The 15400-nt window shown below is 35.1% G+C and overlaps 3 protein-coding genes across 5 annotated transcripts; 1 reads left to right on the forward strand and 2 right to left on the reverse strand.

Annotated features, from left to right (window-relative positions):
* Positions 1 to 387: 387 nt before the first annotated feature.
* depdc1a (DEP domain containing 1a) lies at positions 388 to 10773 on the reverse strand. The gene is made up of 12 exons (XM_048210285.1): positions 10458 to 10773; positions 9749 to 10014; positions 9532 to 9664; positions 9330 to 9451; positions 8309 to 8439; positions 8166 to 8213; positions 7838 to 7975; positions 6040 to 6921; positions 4453 to 4625; positions 4166 to 4339; positions 2165 to 2344; positions 388 to 1450 (listed from the first exon to the last, which is right to left on the reverse strand). Exons 1-12 carry the CDS (start codon positions 10503 to 10505, stop codon positions 1307 to 1309), a joined length of 2439 nt encoding a protein of 812 aa, XP_048066242.1. The 5' UTR covers positions 10506 to 10773; the 3' UTR covers positions 388 to 1306.
* Positions 10774 to 11211: 438 nt separating this feature from the next.
* smim15 (small integral membrane protein 15) lies at positions 11212 to 12431 on the forward strand. 3 transcript variants are annotated; one of them, XR_007187385.1, is made up of 2 exons: positions 11212 to 11349; positions 11827 to 12431. XR_007187385.1 is itself a non-coding variant. In XM_048209094.1 (2 exons), the coding sequence occupies exons 1-2, from the start codon at positions 11414 to 11416 to the stop codon at positions 12078 to 12080; spliced, it is 273 nt and encodes a 90-aa protein (XP_048065051.1). In that variant the 5' UTR covers positions 11411 to 11413; the 3' UTR covers positions 12081 to 12431. The 3 variants fall into 3 exon arrangements, 1 of the variants encoding a protein (XP_048065051.1); XR_007187384.1 differs by having other exon boundaries at positions 11235 to 11372; XM_048209094.1 differs by lacking the exon at positions 11212 to 11349 and adding an exon at positions 11411 to 11432.
* A 696-nt stretch (positions 12432 to 13127) lies between these two features.
* ndufaf2 (NADH:ubiquinone oxidoreductase complex assembly factor 2) lies at positions 13128 to 15340 on the reverse strand. The gene is made up of 4 exons (XM_048209093.1): positions 15124 to 15340; positions 14658 to 14747; positions 13617 to 13657; positions 13128 to 13426 (listed from the first exon to the last, which is right to left on the reverse strand). The coding sequence occupies exons 1-4, from the start codon at positions 15236 to 15238 to the stop codon at positions 13181 to 13183; spliced, it is 492 nt and encodes a 163-aa protein (XP_048065050.1). The 5' UTR covers positions 15239 to 15340; the 3' UTR covers positions 13128 to 13180.
* Positions 15341 to 15400: the final 60 nt, after the last annotated feature.

The raw sequence follows: 15400 nt of genomic DNA on the forward strand, positions 1-15400 counted from the left end.
ATAGATAGATAGTGAGATTAGAAATAGTACATAGAATGGCACTTGAGTCTAATTGAGTTTGAGTCTAATAGCCTTCCGTAGTTTAAATTTGAATTTTGACAGTTGGAGTTTGAACAGTCTTGGCTCATTTGAACATTCCGTCAATGAAAGTCAATGGGATTTTTCTGAGCTTTAACAGTCTTTTTTAGGAAAACCGTAAGTCCGATCAGTTAGAAAAGATATAGCACACACTAAGTCAGAACAGTCTGAAGATCTGACCTGAGTTTAGAGTATGTAGAGTTAAAGCTCTAGGAGGAGTTGAAATTTTAGTCTCAGAAGAAAATAGCATAACAGTAAGTTGGCTTTTTCAAGCCAACTTAATAAACATCAAATATCACACAAGTAAGATAAAGCTTATTTTAAAAGTTTATTGCATAGATCAGGAAGAGTATTACAAAAGTATTTGGGGTGATACAATAAAATAACATAAAATGCAACGGATCTGGCTCACTTATTCCCATTTACTCAATACAGTAAAACTATACATGACGACACATAAAATCAATCTCGGTCCAAATTTAAGCTTTCATTCTTCATACGCAAGCCACTGAAACAGTTTTGATGATCCATCTTGAGTGTAAGATGATCAATTCACACCAACAAAAGAGGAACATAAGCAACGAGTAGATTACTGACTAGACAGAAAATATGTACATAATAAGAAATAACATATTAGCGAATTTGAGATGAAAAACAGTGCAAATTAGCCCATACTAGCTTAGCCAGGAAACTCCCACATCACACTGAAAATTGTTATATTAGGCTTTAGAAGTCTGAGTGAACATTTTCTGTGGAACCTGAATATTGAAAACACCGGAAGACATACAAAAATTTGATAATAGCAAAACAAGAGACTAAAACTGAAACGTAAACAATATTACAAGACTAATTGTTAAAAAAAAAAAAAAAAAAAAAAAAATCTTCATTTCGTTTAAAAGAGATTCCATGTAAACAGCATATCAGGTTGTTTATTTGCTGTACTACAACAATATGAATGTCTGAAAGCTCCCAATAACTTACAACAAATCACACACCTAAAATAAATAACAGTAAAACTGACATCTGTATTGAAACTGAGGGAAAAAAATACCATAAAGCGTCACTTCACGAGAGAAAAATACCACAAGAAACTTAAAAACAACACTTCAATGAAGTTACAGTTCAGATTATACCCATGCAATCTAATGTTGCAATAGATCAGATAAAAGGTATTTAATCTCACAGTCTCCCAAAAAAATCATTCATACATGAGCTTTTTAAGAGGTATTCAGTTTCGAATACTGAAGGTTTTTGGTTTCTTGATGCTTAACAGCATTGGAGGTTTTATCTTTGGTTTATCTGCAAAAAGCTGAGCTTCACTCTCTGTTGTGGGAAAACGTCTCAAGTAGATGTCAGGATATTCCTTCTGAAACTGAGAGAACAACAACAAAATGTATATTTGCTTTTAGGCCATCATTAAATTAACATACTATGACTTAAAGGTGCTGTAAGCAATTTCTGAGAAACAGAGCGCCGCAGCACACTTGTAGCCAGCAGTAGGGGACGTATACACTCATGATGGAGGAGGAGAGAGAGTGAGCAAGAGGGAGATTTGAAGAAATACTGTAGAATGAGAGGTTAGAGGAATATCACTGGAAAAAGATAAGGGATATGTTGCACTGATGTTGCATTGTTTCTGTTCCATACACATGAATAACATTGGTTTTGCTATGCTTCACAGAACCCAGATATACTGTTGTAATGTTAGCTATAGTAGCAGGACAACTTCGAGTGTCATTGGCTGCATCTGAATACTTCCCTACTTCACATACTTCCATACTTCCTGTGTTTGTTTGGGTTGATTTCAAATATCAACAGTGTTTCTCAGAAATCACTTACTGCACCTTTAACACTTTGGTGTTCGGTTTTTTTTAAGCATAAGAAGCACAAATTCCATTTTTTGTTGTTGTGAGAACAATTAGATGTTTGATAAACTTATCTAATGTAAAAAAGTAGCTAGCATAGTAGGATACTTAATTGATTAAATCAAATTTCAATTTGTGTTCAATATTTACTTCTAGAAAATAACAAAAGGTTTGTGGAAACAGGATGTTTATGACATATGATGAGTTCAGTAAATAAATACCAGTTTTAGCTTCTTTTTCTTCTCTTTGACAGACATGGTCTTGTCCTTTATAAGATTTTCCAGGAGGTCAACAAGAGCAGCTTGGGACACAGACAGTTTCTGCTCTTCAAACTCCTGAGTGCTGATCTGCCTGCAGAATGAGAATGTCGGCATGGCAACACCAGAGCCTGGGCATGTGGCCTGAGATCAGGAACGCATACAAATGAATGTTAGGGGAATAACCACAAATTAACAAAATACCCTGTATGGTTGAATAAACAGAGCCATCTCTTACCAGGAATAATCTGGTTTAAATACAATTTAACATTCTGTTTTTTTAATTTCTCCTATACAATGGCCCTAAAGACATCTATTGTAAGTCCAATACAATACATACACAAATTTTAAAAATTGAGGGATGAGTCAAAATTATTTTCTGTGGTAACTGATAACACGCCTCGGGCACTCTTGCTCAAGCACAAGTTCTGTTTAACCCTGACTAATTCTTAATCCTCAGGTTGCAATTTGCTTTAGGCAAAAATGACTCACAATATTAAAAGTACCATATCATTTAAAGGGATAGTTCACCCAAAAATGAAAATTTGATGTTTATCTACCTACCTATCTGCATCCAAGATGTAGGTGACTTTTTTTCTGCAGTAGAACACAAATGATGATTTTTAACTCCAACAGTTGCGGTCTGTCAGTCGTATAATGCATTGAAATGGTAACACCATCTATAAGAGTCAAAAAAACAAGCACAGACAAATCCAAATTAAACCCTGCTGCTCGTGACGACACATTGATGTCCTAAGACACGAACCGATCAGTTTGTGCGAGAAACCGAACAGTATTTATATCATTTTTTACCTCTAAAACACCACTGTGTCCATCTGCCCTCCACATCCGGTTAGTGAGGTCTGAATGCGCTCTGACAAGGGAAGTGATGTCTCACACTCATTGAAGCAAAGCATCACTTCCGTCATCAGTTTTTTGACCTCACTAACCGGATGCTGAACGCAGTTGGACATAGTGGCGTTTTAGAGGTAAAAAATGATATAAATACTGTTCGGTTTCTCGCACAAACCGATCGTTTCGTGTCTTAGGACATCAATGTGTCGTCACGAGCAGCAAGGTTTAATTTGGATTTGTCTGTGCTTGTTTTTTTGACTCTTATAGATGGTTTTACCGTTTCAATGCATTATCTGACTGACAGACGGCAACGGTTGGAGTTAAAAATCATCATTTGTGTTCTACTGAAGAAACAAAGTCACCCACATCTTGGATGCCCTGGGGATAAGCAGATAAACATTAAATTTTCATTTTTGGGTGAACTATCCCTTTAATACCATACAATTTAAAAGTATGGGGTCAGAAAGATTTTTTAAATTATTTTTTTAATTCAGTAAGTATGCATTAACTTGATCAAATGTGACAGTAAAGACATTGCTAGAAAAATTTCTATTTCAGATAAATGCTTTTCTTTACTTTCTATTCATCAAAGAATTCTGAAAAACAAAATATATTACGGCTTTCACAAAAATATTAAGCAGCATAACTGCTTTAAACACTGATAATAGTAAGAAGCATTTATTGAGCACCAAATCAGCATATTAAAATGATTTCTGAAGGATCATGTGACACTGAAGACTGAAGTAATGATGCCGACAATTCAACTTTGCCATCACAGGAATAAATTTCACTTTAAAATATATTGAAATAGAACAGTTACTTAAAATTGTAATTATATTTGACAATATTACTATTTTACTTTATTTTTGATCAAATAAATGCAGCTTTAGTGAGCATAAGAGACTTCTTTCAAAAACATTCAAAAAAACAAAACATACCAACTCCAAACTTTTTAATGCAAATGTAGTTAATTATAGTTCTATATAATTATGATCTTAAATAACACCGTTAATAAACTGTAAATATTCTAATAAATCTAAATTTAAATAAACATTATTCTAACAAATATAAACTGTGAGAGTAATTTCCATGTGGTTTGTCAGGACTCACCAGTGATTTGAGATAGTTGATGTGATCTTCCACAGCATTGCGCAGGTAAACAGGCACCTGTAGGACCTCCTGATGGTGATCCATGAGAAACGATAACAGCCTTGTAGCCAAGAGCTCGTCCAGGTCATCCACCTCCTCACAACTCAAGACACACCTAGAGAACGTCTGCACCAACTGCACACACATAAACGCAAATACATATGTAATGTGTACGGCCTAAGAATGTGCACAAAAAAAAAATAAAAATTGCCGTGTGAGATTATGATGATAAAAAGACTCTTCCTGACCAGAGTTCTTGTTCCAATGACGTCATGCAGCCGCGGCATGTCCACGTTCTGGCTCATGCGTGAGATCATTCGCAAGAGTAGCTGAAGTTTGCGGCGGCTGGCAGGTGGCAGGAGTAATGTGCAGAGCTGCAGGGCCTCGATGGCCACTCGCTCCAATGAAGGCTGCAATAAACCTGGAACGTGATGTGACCCACATGTAACCGAACTTACCAGACTATAATTTCACTATGAACAAAATGAACACACAAAGCTTAAACATCATGTAATCAAATCACACACATAAATTGCATTTACTTGGTATTTCTAAGGAATTCTATTATTGTGACTAGTGATGTGTGTGTGTGTGTATATATATATATATATATATATATATATATATATATATATATATATATATATATATATATATATATATATATATATATATATATATGAATGCATTATTTTAAAATACAGTATATAAAATAAATTTTACATTTCAGTAATCCCGCTGATTCCATGAAATGGGTCCTTAAAACTATTAAAGGGTTAGTTCACCCAAACATGAAAATTCTGTCATTAATTACTCACCCTCATGTCATTCCAAACCTGTAAGACGTTCATCTTCAGAACACAAATTAAGATATTTTTAATAAAATCCAATGGCTGAGTTTAGCTGGCTGCATTGACAGCCAGTTTTTTGCCGCGCAAAAAAGTATTCTCGTCGCTTCATAACATTAAGGTTGAACCACTGTAGTCACATGAACCGTTTTAAAAATGTTTTTAGTAGCTTTCTGGGCATTTGAAAGTGTTAATGAACTGGCTGTCAATGGAGGCCTCACTAAGCCATCGGATTTTATCAAAAATACCATAATTTGTGTTCTGAAGATGAACGAAGGTCTTACAGGTATGGAACGACATGAGGGTGAGTAATTAATGTCAGAAATTTCATGTTTGGGTGAACTAAACCTTTAAAATATTTACTTTTTGCTATTTTATAGCAGTGAATACTAAACATTGAAATTAAATGTAATCAATTAAATATCCTACTTACATAGAGGTAGGAGCTTTTGTTCTTTTTTGAATGCAGTCAACATTGGAACACAGGCAAATTGCCTTCATTTTATATATTTTACTAGTGATAAGCTATTTTAAGAAAAAAAGAAGAAAAAAAAGAAGAAGAAGAAAATATATAAAATATACATTACACCCTAGTCTACCCTGGCTTTCTATCCAAAAGTTAGCAAAATAAATGAATAAAATAAAAATGTATAATGTAACAAAAGTATGCATTAGTAGCCAAAGTGAGCTATAGAATTAGTTAGCATTAAAGTGATAGTTCACCCCAAAATGAAAATAAGGAGATATTTAGCAAGAAAATCGTTTCTCCACTCAAGTACCTCCTTTGTGTTCCACACAAAAAAAGAAAGTCACACTTGTTTGAAATGACATGAGAATGAGTAAATAAAACAGAATTAAAATTTTTGGGTGAACTATCCCTTTAAGAATTATATTCATGTTAGTCTGGCAGGCACAACAAACACATGCTCAATCACAAACAGAGAAGCACATCCTCGTGGTTCATGAGTGTTTTTAACATGCTCTTACTTTGCTCAGAGTGGCGTTCTAACGGGGCCGAAGGGGGCCGAGCTGGTGCAGGTTTGCTCAGGTCCAGAGAGCTCTGACAGCGTCTGCTAATGCTCGGACCTGCCCTAACATCCATGCAACTTCCATGCAAACTGTGCAAACCAGGACCTCTAAGGTCAATGCTGGATGTGAAATCTGGTCTCATGGTAATTTCAGCCACAGGAGCGTGGATGCTAAAGCTGCTAGCAGACATTTCTCTATTTTCCTCTATGTCAAACAAGTTACCGATGCTTCTGGGCCGGGCCCTGGCGGGTCTCTGGCTGGTTTGATGAAGATGTGAAGGGAGTTGGGAGCTTGTGTTGTTGCTGGAAGTTTCAACACAAGAGTTTTTGGATGTTGAGGAACCTTGAAGCTCAAATTTGAGATTTGGGTCTACTGGAGAATCTGTCTGTGGGGATGATTTATCACTGCTGCAGGATTGTAAGCTTTCAGATGATCTGAAAAGTCTGTTCTTTGAACATTTATCAATGATTCCCTCCAAAGAGCAACTTCTGGACCGAAGCCTGCCATATGGGACTTCTGTTTTTTGAGCCTGAGGAATTTCTAGATAGCTACCGTCCAGCCTGTCTCCATCGCTGGCCCTTCTAGCCCTAAAAACTGGCTGCTGTGCTCTATGGGTTTCTAACTTAGTCTCTGCTTTTGAACTGAAAACTTCCCTCATGGGCGAATCGGCTTCATCGAAGGCCTCCTTTCTTATTAAGCTCAGCAGGAGGCATTCAGTCGATTTGAACAGGTTGGCTGCATTCACATGTGGGGTTTTAGCTGGATGTGGGCAGTTGGGTTCCTCCTGGCTTTTACGCTTTCCACTTTGAGTTTTAGGAGTCGTGATGTAGCCACACATAACTAGCAAAGGACCAGACAACAGAACATAAACAACAAACAGGCAGGCAAAGACATTTAAGAAGACACTGGGGAGACATTTAAAACAGAGCATACGGGGTTAGTTTTGAACATCATCTGACACCACAAAAGCAGTGCAGTCAGTAGAAATGGCTTTGCGTGACTCCACGGTTTGTTCCATCAATATTATGAGCCAAAAGGTTTAAGTAATCCTGTAGGAGGCATTTCCCAGAAAGGATGGAGTGTGAGTATTAAAAACAACCCAGGCCTGATTCTCAAATGACATAATAACCCATACTTAAGCAAACTGTTAAATTGATACACTACCATTCAAACGTTTAAGGTTTGCAATATTTTTTTTTACATGTTTGAAAAAAGTCTCTTATGTTTACCAAGGCTGTATTTATTTGATAAAAAACTACAGTAAAACAGTAATATTGTGAAATTAAATTATTACAATTTAAAATAGCTGTTTTCTTTTCCAATATATTTTAATATGTCATTTATTCCTGTGATGACAAAGCTAAATTTTCAGCATCATTACTCCAGTCTTCAGTGTCACATGATCCTTCAGAAATCATTCTAATATACTGATTTGGTGCTAAAGAAACTTTTCTTATATTATCAATGTTAAAAACAGTTGTGCTGCTTTATTATTTTTTGGAAACCGTGATGCATTTTATTCAGAATTCTTTGAAGAATAGAAAAAGTTAAAAAAGCAACATTTATTTGAAATTTGAGTCACTTTATATCAATTTAATGCATGAATAAAAGTATTATCTTTAAAAAAAAATTATCTTACTGACCCTAACTTTTTGAAAGGCAGTGTAAATGTAATTTAATATTCAAAGCAAACATATTTTTAGTTGTAATGAGACTTGAAGTGGGGAAAACAATCAAACTTGTGCTTCATACATACCCAGGATGTTGACAAAGAGTTCATAGTACTGATAAGTAAGCAATGGCTGAGAAAGACCATAAAAGTAGTCCGAAACTGTTTTAAACACATCCCGCTCAAATCCTGGGTAAGATGACTGGTTTGAGTCATACTTTGGCCCTTGATGGATTGGAAAATAACAGCATTATTATAAAATCAATTAAATTACCAAATTATATATATATATATATATATATATATATATATATATATATATATATATATATATATATATATGGGTTAAATAATATTTATATTTTTAAATACTATTTTAATTGTATCATTTAATTTCACATGCAACAGAACTTACAATTTGCAAGACATTTCATTGCAGACAAAACCCAGTGTGGTAAATCTTCTACAGAGGGGGGACAAAATAGGAGAAAATAATCAGAATGTGAAAATATGATGTTTGCCACCATTTTTATAGGCTGAAATACACATCAGGCTTACCTGTCTTATCTTCCAATGAAACGACTCCATGTTTATTGACTTTGGTCATATTATACACAATGAACTGAGGATTGACTTGGGCTGGATCCAAAACATCTTCAAGAGACCCTGATCCCACCAACTTCTGCAAACTGAGCATTCAAAAGACAATCAAATTCATGTAAAACATCATATTGAATATTTTTTGTGTCATACATATCAAATAAATAAGACATATATAACAGAAAAGCGAGAAAAAATACTGCAAAAATACTTAAAAGAAAAAGGAGGAAAAATACTGCAAAAAAGACAAATTAGCTTCAGCCTTCACAATTTTATACTATTGTTAATCATTCTGAATTTATATAAATCATATATAAATCACTTAAAACTCAAAAACAAGCTAGCAGTGACATTAACAAAAAAGTACCATGGTGCTTCTATTTTTAATGTTTGAAAGAAGTCTCTTATGCTCACCAAGGCTGCACTTATTTGATAAAAAAATACAGTAAAAACAATAACATTGTGAAATATTATTACGATTTAAAAGTAAAATTTAATTTATTCCTGTGATGGCAAAGTTGAATTTTCAGCAGCCATTACTCTAATATGATGATTTGGTACTCAAGAATCATTTCTTATTATTATTATCATCAATACTGAAAACAGTTGTTCTGCTTAATAGTTTTGTGGAAACAGTGATGCTTTTTATTCAGAATTCTTTGATGATTAGAAACAGTTCAAAAGAGCAGAATTTATTTGAAATAGAAATTATATCTTTAAAAAAAACAAGATCTTCTGACTCCAAATTTTTGAACGGCAATGTATATCTAATTTCTGTACATGCATTTGTGTACCATGTAAATGCCAAGGCAGTCATTTAAAACCAAGCAATATATCAAAGTATTACCATTAGATAACCTCACTTCTTTGTAAGCGACTGCAAACAGGAAGTGCTTTTGGTGCAAAGCTGTTAACGTCAATGCATACAAACAATATGTGACAGATGGTGTGTGTGAGTGTGGGGGGGGGGTCGGCTTACTGTGTAAGTGTCACATTCTTCCAGATGACTTGAATGTCCTCCTCTGTGAGCTCCCTGCAGCGTTCAGTCTCACCTGAGGATGATTCCATAGGAGATTCTTGAGTTTCTGGATCCACATTTTCCTGTGTGAAATCGCAAGTGGATATTACACATCTTAAAAGAAATTTCACATTAACAACACATTTGGAGCAACAAAACTTACCAATATTTCTTTATCAAATTTCTTAGAACCTCTGAATTTGAAGAAACTCTCCCTGTCCATCATAGACATGCTCTTTTTCCTTAAAATGGGGGCACGGTTAGGAATAGGCTTCAGTGGAGATGTAGATGGAAACCTGAAACATATTTTAAACCAGAAAACATTATATTTTTCCACCAAAGATCTTTCAAGCATTTTTAAAATATCCACTTTATCATACCTGTATAGTTGGCTGTTGTCCTCCAGGTCTTCCATGCCCCATCTACCCTTCACATCCTCAATAACATGGTTCTTCAAAAACTTTTTCAGCAGCTGGACCGTCTGGTGACGGGTGACCTCAGGTCCAAAATTGCTGTTGTTCTTCAAGAGTTCATGTAACCAGTCCACAGCTGCTGATGCGGTGAAGCAGCTCATGTAAACCCTGAAGTGCTGCCGGTGCTTCTTCAAAGGCATCCCTGCCCGGAAAAGCTTGGTCACTTCATTCCACTGGGAAATAAACAGATATCACCACATGAAGAGCTTGCAATCATTATATTCAAAACCAAATGGCTAGTAGAAAGTCCAAGAAAATTACTGAGCTTTACAGAAGAAAATTCTTCTGTAAGTTTATCATTACCACTCTTTTTTGTTCAAAATGTATAAATAGCACAAATAAAAGATAAAAGCATGGTGAATTGTTTTAAGTCAACTTAATATACAAAAAAAAAAAAACCCTGATAGTTATAATAAATCACATATTTTATCTGAAGAAACACCCAATAATAAACAAAGCACTTCTAAAGCTCACAAGTAGCAACTCAAAGTGCTTTTCAAAGACTGAACAGCTAAATAAATGTTCATTTTAAATGGACATGCAGGTTATTGACATGTAAACTCATTTAATAATAACACCACACCATATTTGACCAAATAAAGCAGAAGAGACTCACCAGTTTCGTGGCCCTGTATGGACCTGGGGTGACGATGTGAGAACTCATTGAAAAGATCACGATGTATCCACAACCTATTCAGCTGTTTTCATTATTCCTACATATACGGGCGAGTTTATTTTTGATTTATTGAATGCATTCGTAGGTTATATTTAATACAACTGCTGAATATATCGATTTACTTGTCGTGAGCTGCAGATAATCCGAGGTTGTTTCGATCCTCCTCACACGCTTTTGAAATTACAACGCGAACATCTCGGACGATTGTGATTGGATGGTTTGTTTGGTCACATGATAGATATGGCGACATCCATTGGTTGTACCTTGGTGACAGATTTGGCTGTCAAAATATTGGTTTGATGAACTTTTCAAAAGAAACGATAAGGAAAAGTTAATTCACAACACATTATAAAAATATTTTACAAGGTGCCTAAAACTTTAACTGGTCAAAATGAAAGAAGAAAATGTAAAAAATGAAAAGGTGCAAAAGAATAATAACAAAATACAACATAAACGATGAAAAAGCTACAGTTTCACTTATTTATTATTATCATATTTATTAATAACATTGCATGTTCTACAGTAATATACACAAAACAAATACAAATACAGAGAAGTTAACAGCGATAAAATATCAATTGCAAATAATGGTGAAATAAAATTAAAATGATCATTTACATATATTTTGAAAGATTTAAAAGTTTATTACTTTTGGGTTCACGGTTTCCTTTCCAAATACACTTTCCGTTACCAGACGACGTTAGGGGAAACAACTACAGTTCCCATACTGCAATGCAAACAAAAGTTAAGAGTTTCACTTCCGCTTTTGCTGCTACTAGTGTTTCCGGCGTCTGGCGACAGTTACCAACCGTTACCAACTAATAACTGCTCGGTAAATATAGAACGGTTTATCTGGTGGGTGATCGTGTTTGTTTAAAATTATCACATTGATTAACATGCTCTATATACCGATATGTACGCAAAGTTACTATAGTATGATTTTCATTCATTATTGGTGGTGCTGAAGGGTCGCTAGAAAGCTTTGTGATGCTAGCTTATAGCTGTCAGTGCTGCTTAGCAGACTTGGTTAGAGAATTGTAACTGGTTTAACCATTGTATCAAATCAGTGATAAATATATTTATTGCACTGAATGAACAAGCATATATCTTTACTCTAGTAAAAACTCTTACATGTGCATGTTAAGCTAAATAGCTAACAATATGATGAGTCAATTAGGCATAAATAGACAATTGCAGCAATATTGGCCCTCAGTCTCAACTACATTGTAAACTTTAGAATTTGGTTTAAAACGGTTTACACTTCCTGCATTTAGTGATGTGATTTTACATCTCTCTCCTCTTTTCCCAGGGTCTGCTGCTGAAGACGGACTGAGGACGATGATTGATATCAAAGCGTGGGCAGAATATGTGGTGGAGTGGGCAGCCAAAGATCCCTATGGCTTTCTCACCACGGTTATCCTGGCTTTGACTCCTCTGTTTATCGCCAGTGCCCTGTTATCATGGAAACTCGCCAAGATGATCGAGGCCAAGGAGCGTGAGCAGAAAAAGAAACAAAAACGACAAGAGAACATTGCCAAAGCCAAGAGAGCCAAGAAGGATTGAGCTTGGGACAGAGAGGGGTCAACATATAGTCCAATCCCCTGATGTATGGCTCCTCTCCTAACCACGGACAGTTCTTATGGGACCTGGAGCAAGACTGGGTCTGGAGGCCTTAGTAAACCCTTAGAGGGAACATATAAGGGGAGGGTTGATTGCTTGATCTCAATAGCAGGACTGCAGTACTTTTCCAGGATATTATCAATACAGTGGAAAATGCACTGTATTATTGTGCTATCAACTACTGTGCAGTACTCTGCATTCCATTTTTTACTGGGTTGATTGTTTTTTCCCCAAGTTGAATCCACAAAACACTTAAATTGCTTTTTTAATAATAAAGAAAATTCTTAACATGAAGTGTGACTCAAAACTGCGATTACTACACTATTCCTGAATTTTATACACTTTTTTTTTTTTACACCTATTTCTCATATTTCTATTGATTCATTAGCCACTATAGGTAAATAACTAGAAAAATAACAAAGTGCAGTAAACAGTAAAACTATTTTGGCTACAAACCAGTGTGTTTATGATTAAGATAATAAACTGTATAATAACAAATACCAGTTTGCAACATCAAGCAGCACAATAGACGTTTTTTTGCGTGTGTGTGTATTTTGCTCAGGTAAAATAACTGAAAACAGTTGACACCAGAAGCCTTGGGCATTCAAGTAGCCACACCCACTCTTACATTAAAAATAAGGTGTTTAAACATCATATTTTGATAGGACATAATAATTTGAGATCAACTGCAGCAGCCCACTTTCTAAATAAAGTGCAAAAGGAAATCTGCATCACTGTAATAGTTCTACTGATAGAAAGTTTTCCATATGCTGTTCAAAAACAAGCATCCAGTACTTCTGAAATTTCATTTCAATTAAACTGAAAGTGCACAATGTTCTACCTTTGGTAATTTGATTTTGAAATGATCCTGTTTACAATACATTACAATTATGTTCAACTTGGAAAAATATTATCATTTCATGCAGTGTTTCCTAATTGGCAGCAAAGTACTGAATATTTGTCAAGAATGAAAACAAGCACAACTACTAATTCATTTAAACTGATAATTTACTTGAAGATGGCAAAGGAGGATTTATATAGTCCTATTTTTTGTTTCCTGGAGGTGTCCAGGACCCTGGCTGGAATGTGTTGGCAGTGCTTACGGGGTCCTCACTGAATTCAGACTGCCCAAACTGTGTGGCAGAAGCATGACCTTTGACTTGAGTCTGAACAGGCTGGGCCACCAGACCTTCCTCATACTCTTTGTCCTGCAGGGCTTTATCCCTCTCCTCAGCCTCTCCAGCTTTGATTTTGATCTGCTCCCTGTAGCGTTCATTCTTTAGCAACTCCTATAGAAAGAAACAGACACATGTTAAAGTAATGGCTTCATTACATCATTCTAGGGATAGAAATTGTCATTTTAAGATATAATAAAAATAAAATGTAAAACATTTATTTATTCATTTATATTCTGTTTAGACATTACATAAGTACACAAAGAGTTCTGAGTGGCATTCTTGATGTAATCAGAAATAATACCTCTATAGTAGGTGGCTGTTTTCGCCTGCCTCTGATCCAAGCTAAAAGAAACAGAAAAGACAAGAAATATTGATATATTAAATAAAGAACTAAGCTAATAAATAATTTGATGATAACAAGACCTAATTATGGGCTTATGAAAAACATCTTCATTACTGTGGCCAATTTTTTATACAAACAGTTAAAGGGTTAGTTCACCCAAAAATGAAAATGATGTCATTAATTACTCACCCTAATGTCATTCCACACCCGTAAGACCTTTGTTCATCTTCGGAACACAAATTAAGATATTTTTGATGAAATCCGGTGGCTCAGTGAGGCCTCTATTGCCAGCAATGAACCTCTCAAGATCCAGAAAGATACTAAAGACATATTTAAAACAGTTCATGTGACTGCAGTGGTTCAACCTTAATATTATAAAGCAACAAGAATACTTTTTGTGTGCCAAAAAAAAACTAAATAACTTTTCAACAATATCTAGTGACGGCTAATTTCAAAACACTGCTTTGAAGCTTTACGAATCTTTTGTTTCGATTCAGTGGTTCTAGATCGCGTAAACGAAGCCTCATCTACTGAAATCACGTGACTTTGGCGCTCCGAACCACTGATTCGAAACAAAAGATTCGTAAAGCTTCGAAGCAGTGTTTTGAAATCGTCCGTCACTAGATATTGTTGAAAAGTCATTATTTTGGCACACAAAAAGTGTTCTCGTCACTTTATAATATTAAGGTAGAACCACTATAGACACATGAACTGTTTTAAATTTGTTTTTAGTACCTTTCTGGATCTTGAGAGAGGAAGTACCATTGCTGGCAATGGAGGCCTCACTGAGCCATCAGGTTTCATCAAAAATATCTTAATTTGTGTTCCGAAGATGAACGAAGGTCTTAATTAATGACAGAATTTTCATTTTCGGGTGAACTAACCCTTTAACAAAATAGAACAGAAATACTATCTGAATACAAATATTAGGTTGACATTATCATGAAAATATAATATTTGTTTTGTTTACAGTCAGCTTCATTACTGACTCTCTATTACCATCCCATTCAGAAGGAATGCTTCCTTCCATGTACTCAAACTCTTTTGGATTTGCTGCTTCTACTAGGCGTCTCGGCCGAATGACCCGTCCTGAAGAAGACAAGGAAGAATTGGGATGAGACCAATGTATTGGGTTTATTTAAACCACCAACAACAGAATAACAAAAAGGTTATCTATAACCAATTGCCAAGAAAAGAGGTTAATTGGATTTTGTACAGAATGGTTACAGTTCAAAATATATTAATTTATTTCAAACTGTTTATTTTAAACATTTTGAAAATACATTAATGATTCTCAATAACACTATTATCATTATTATATTTTCATCTCTCCATTTAATTTTATCCTGACGTACTACCAAATAGATTGTTATTCATATCTGATAAAAAAAACTTGTATCAAATTGGCTGTTACTCGGTTTAAAACAGGTCAAGATTACTCGTCAAAGTCTTATGCATGACCTACCCGTCCATGACTTCTGCTCGGGTATGAAGTAATATTTATTTCCTAAATGATCTGTGCCGATATGCTCTTTTACCATCCCAAATGTTCTTCGCAATAAAGAGGTTATACGGCTCATCGCTATAAGTTATATGTGAAATGTCAATATATTCTCTCCTACTGCACATGCATACGCATTCACTGTGCGTTGTAGCTTTACACAATAATTACGTAGCATTAATGCTATCATGCGATTGGTCCTTTCGCTCGCTCTGGCCAATCAGAGTACGCGTTGTTGAAC

This window comes from Megalobrama amblycephala, linkage group LG12 (genome assembly GCF_018812025.1).
Source record: "Megalobrama amblycephala isolate DHTTF-2021 linkage group LG12, ASM1881202v1, whole genome shotgun sequence".
Classification (NCBI taxonomy): domain Eukaryota; kingdom Metazoa; phylum Chordata; class Actinopteri; order Cypriniformes; family Xenocyprididae; genus Megalobrama; species Megalobrama amblycephala.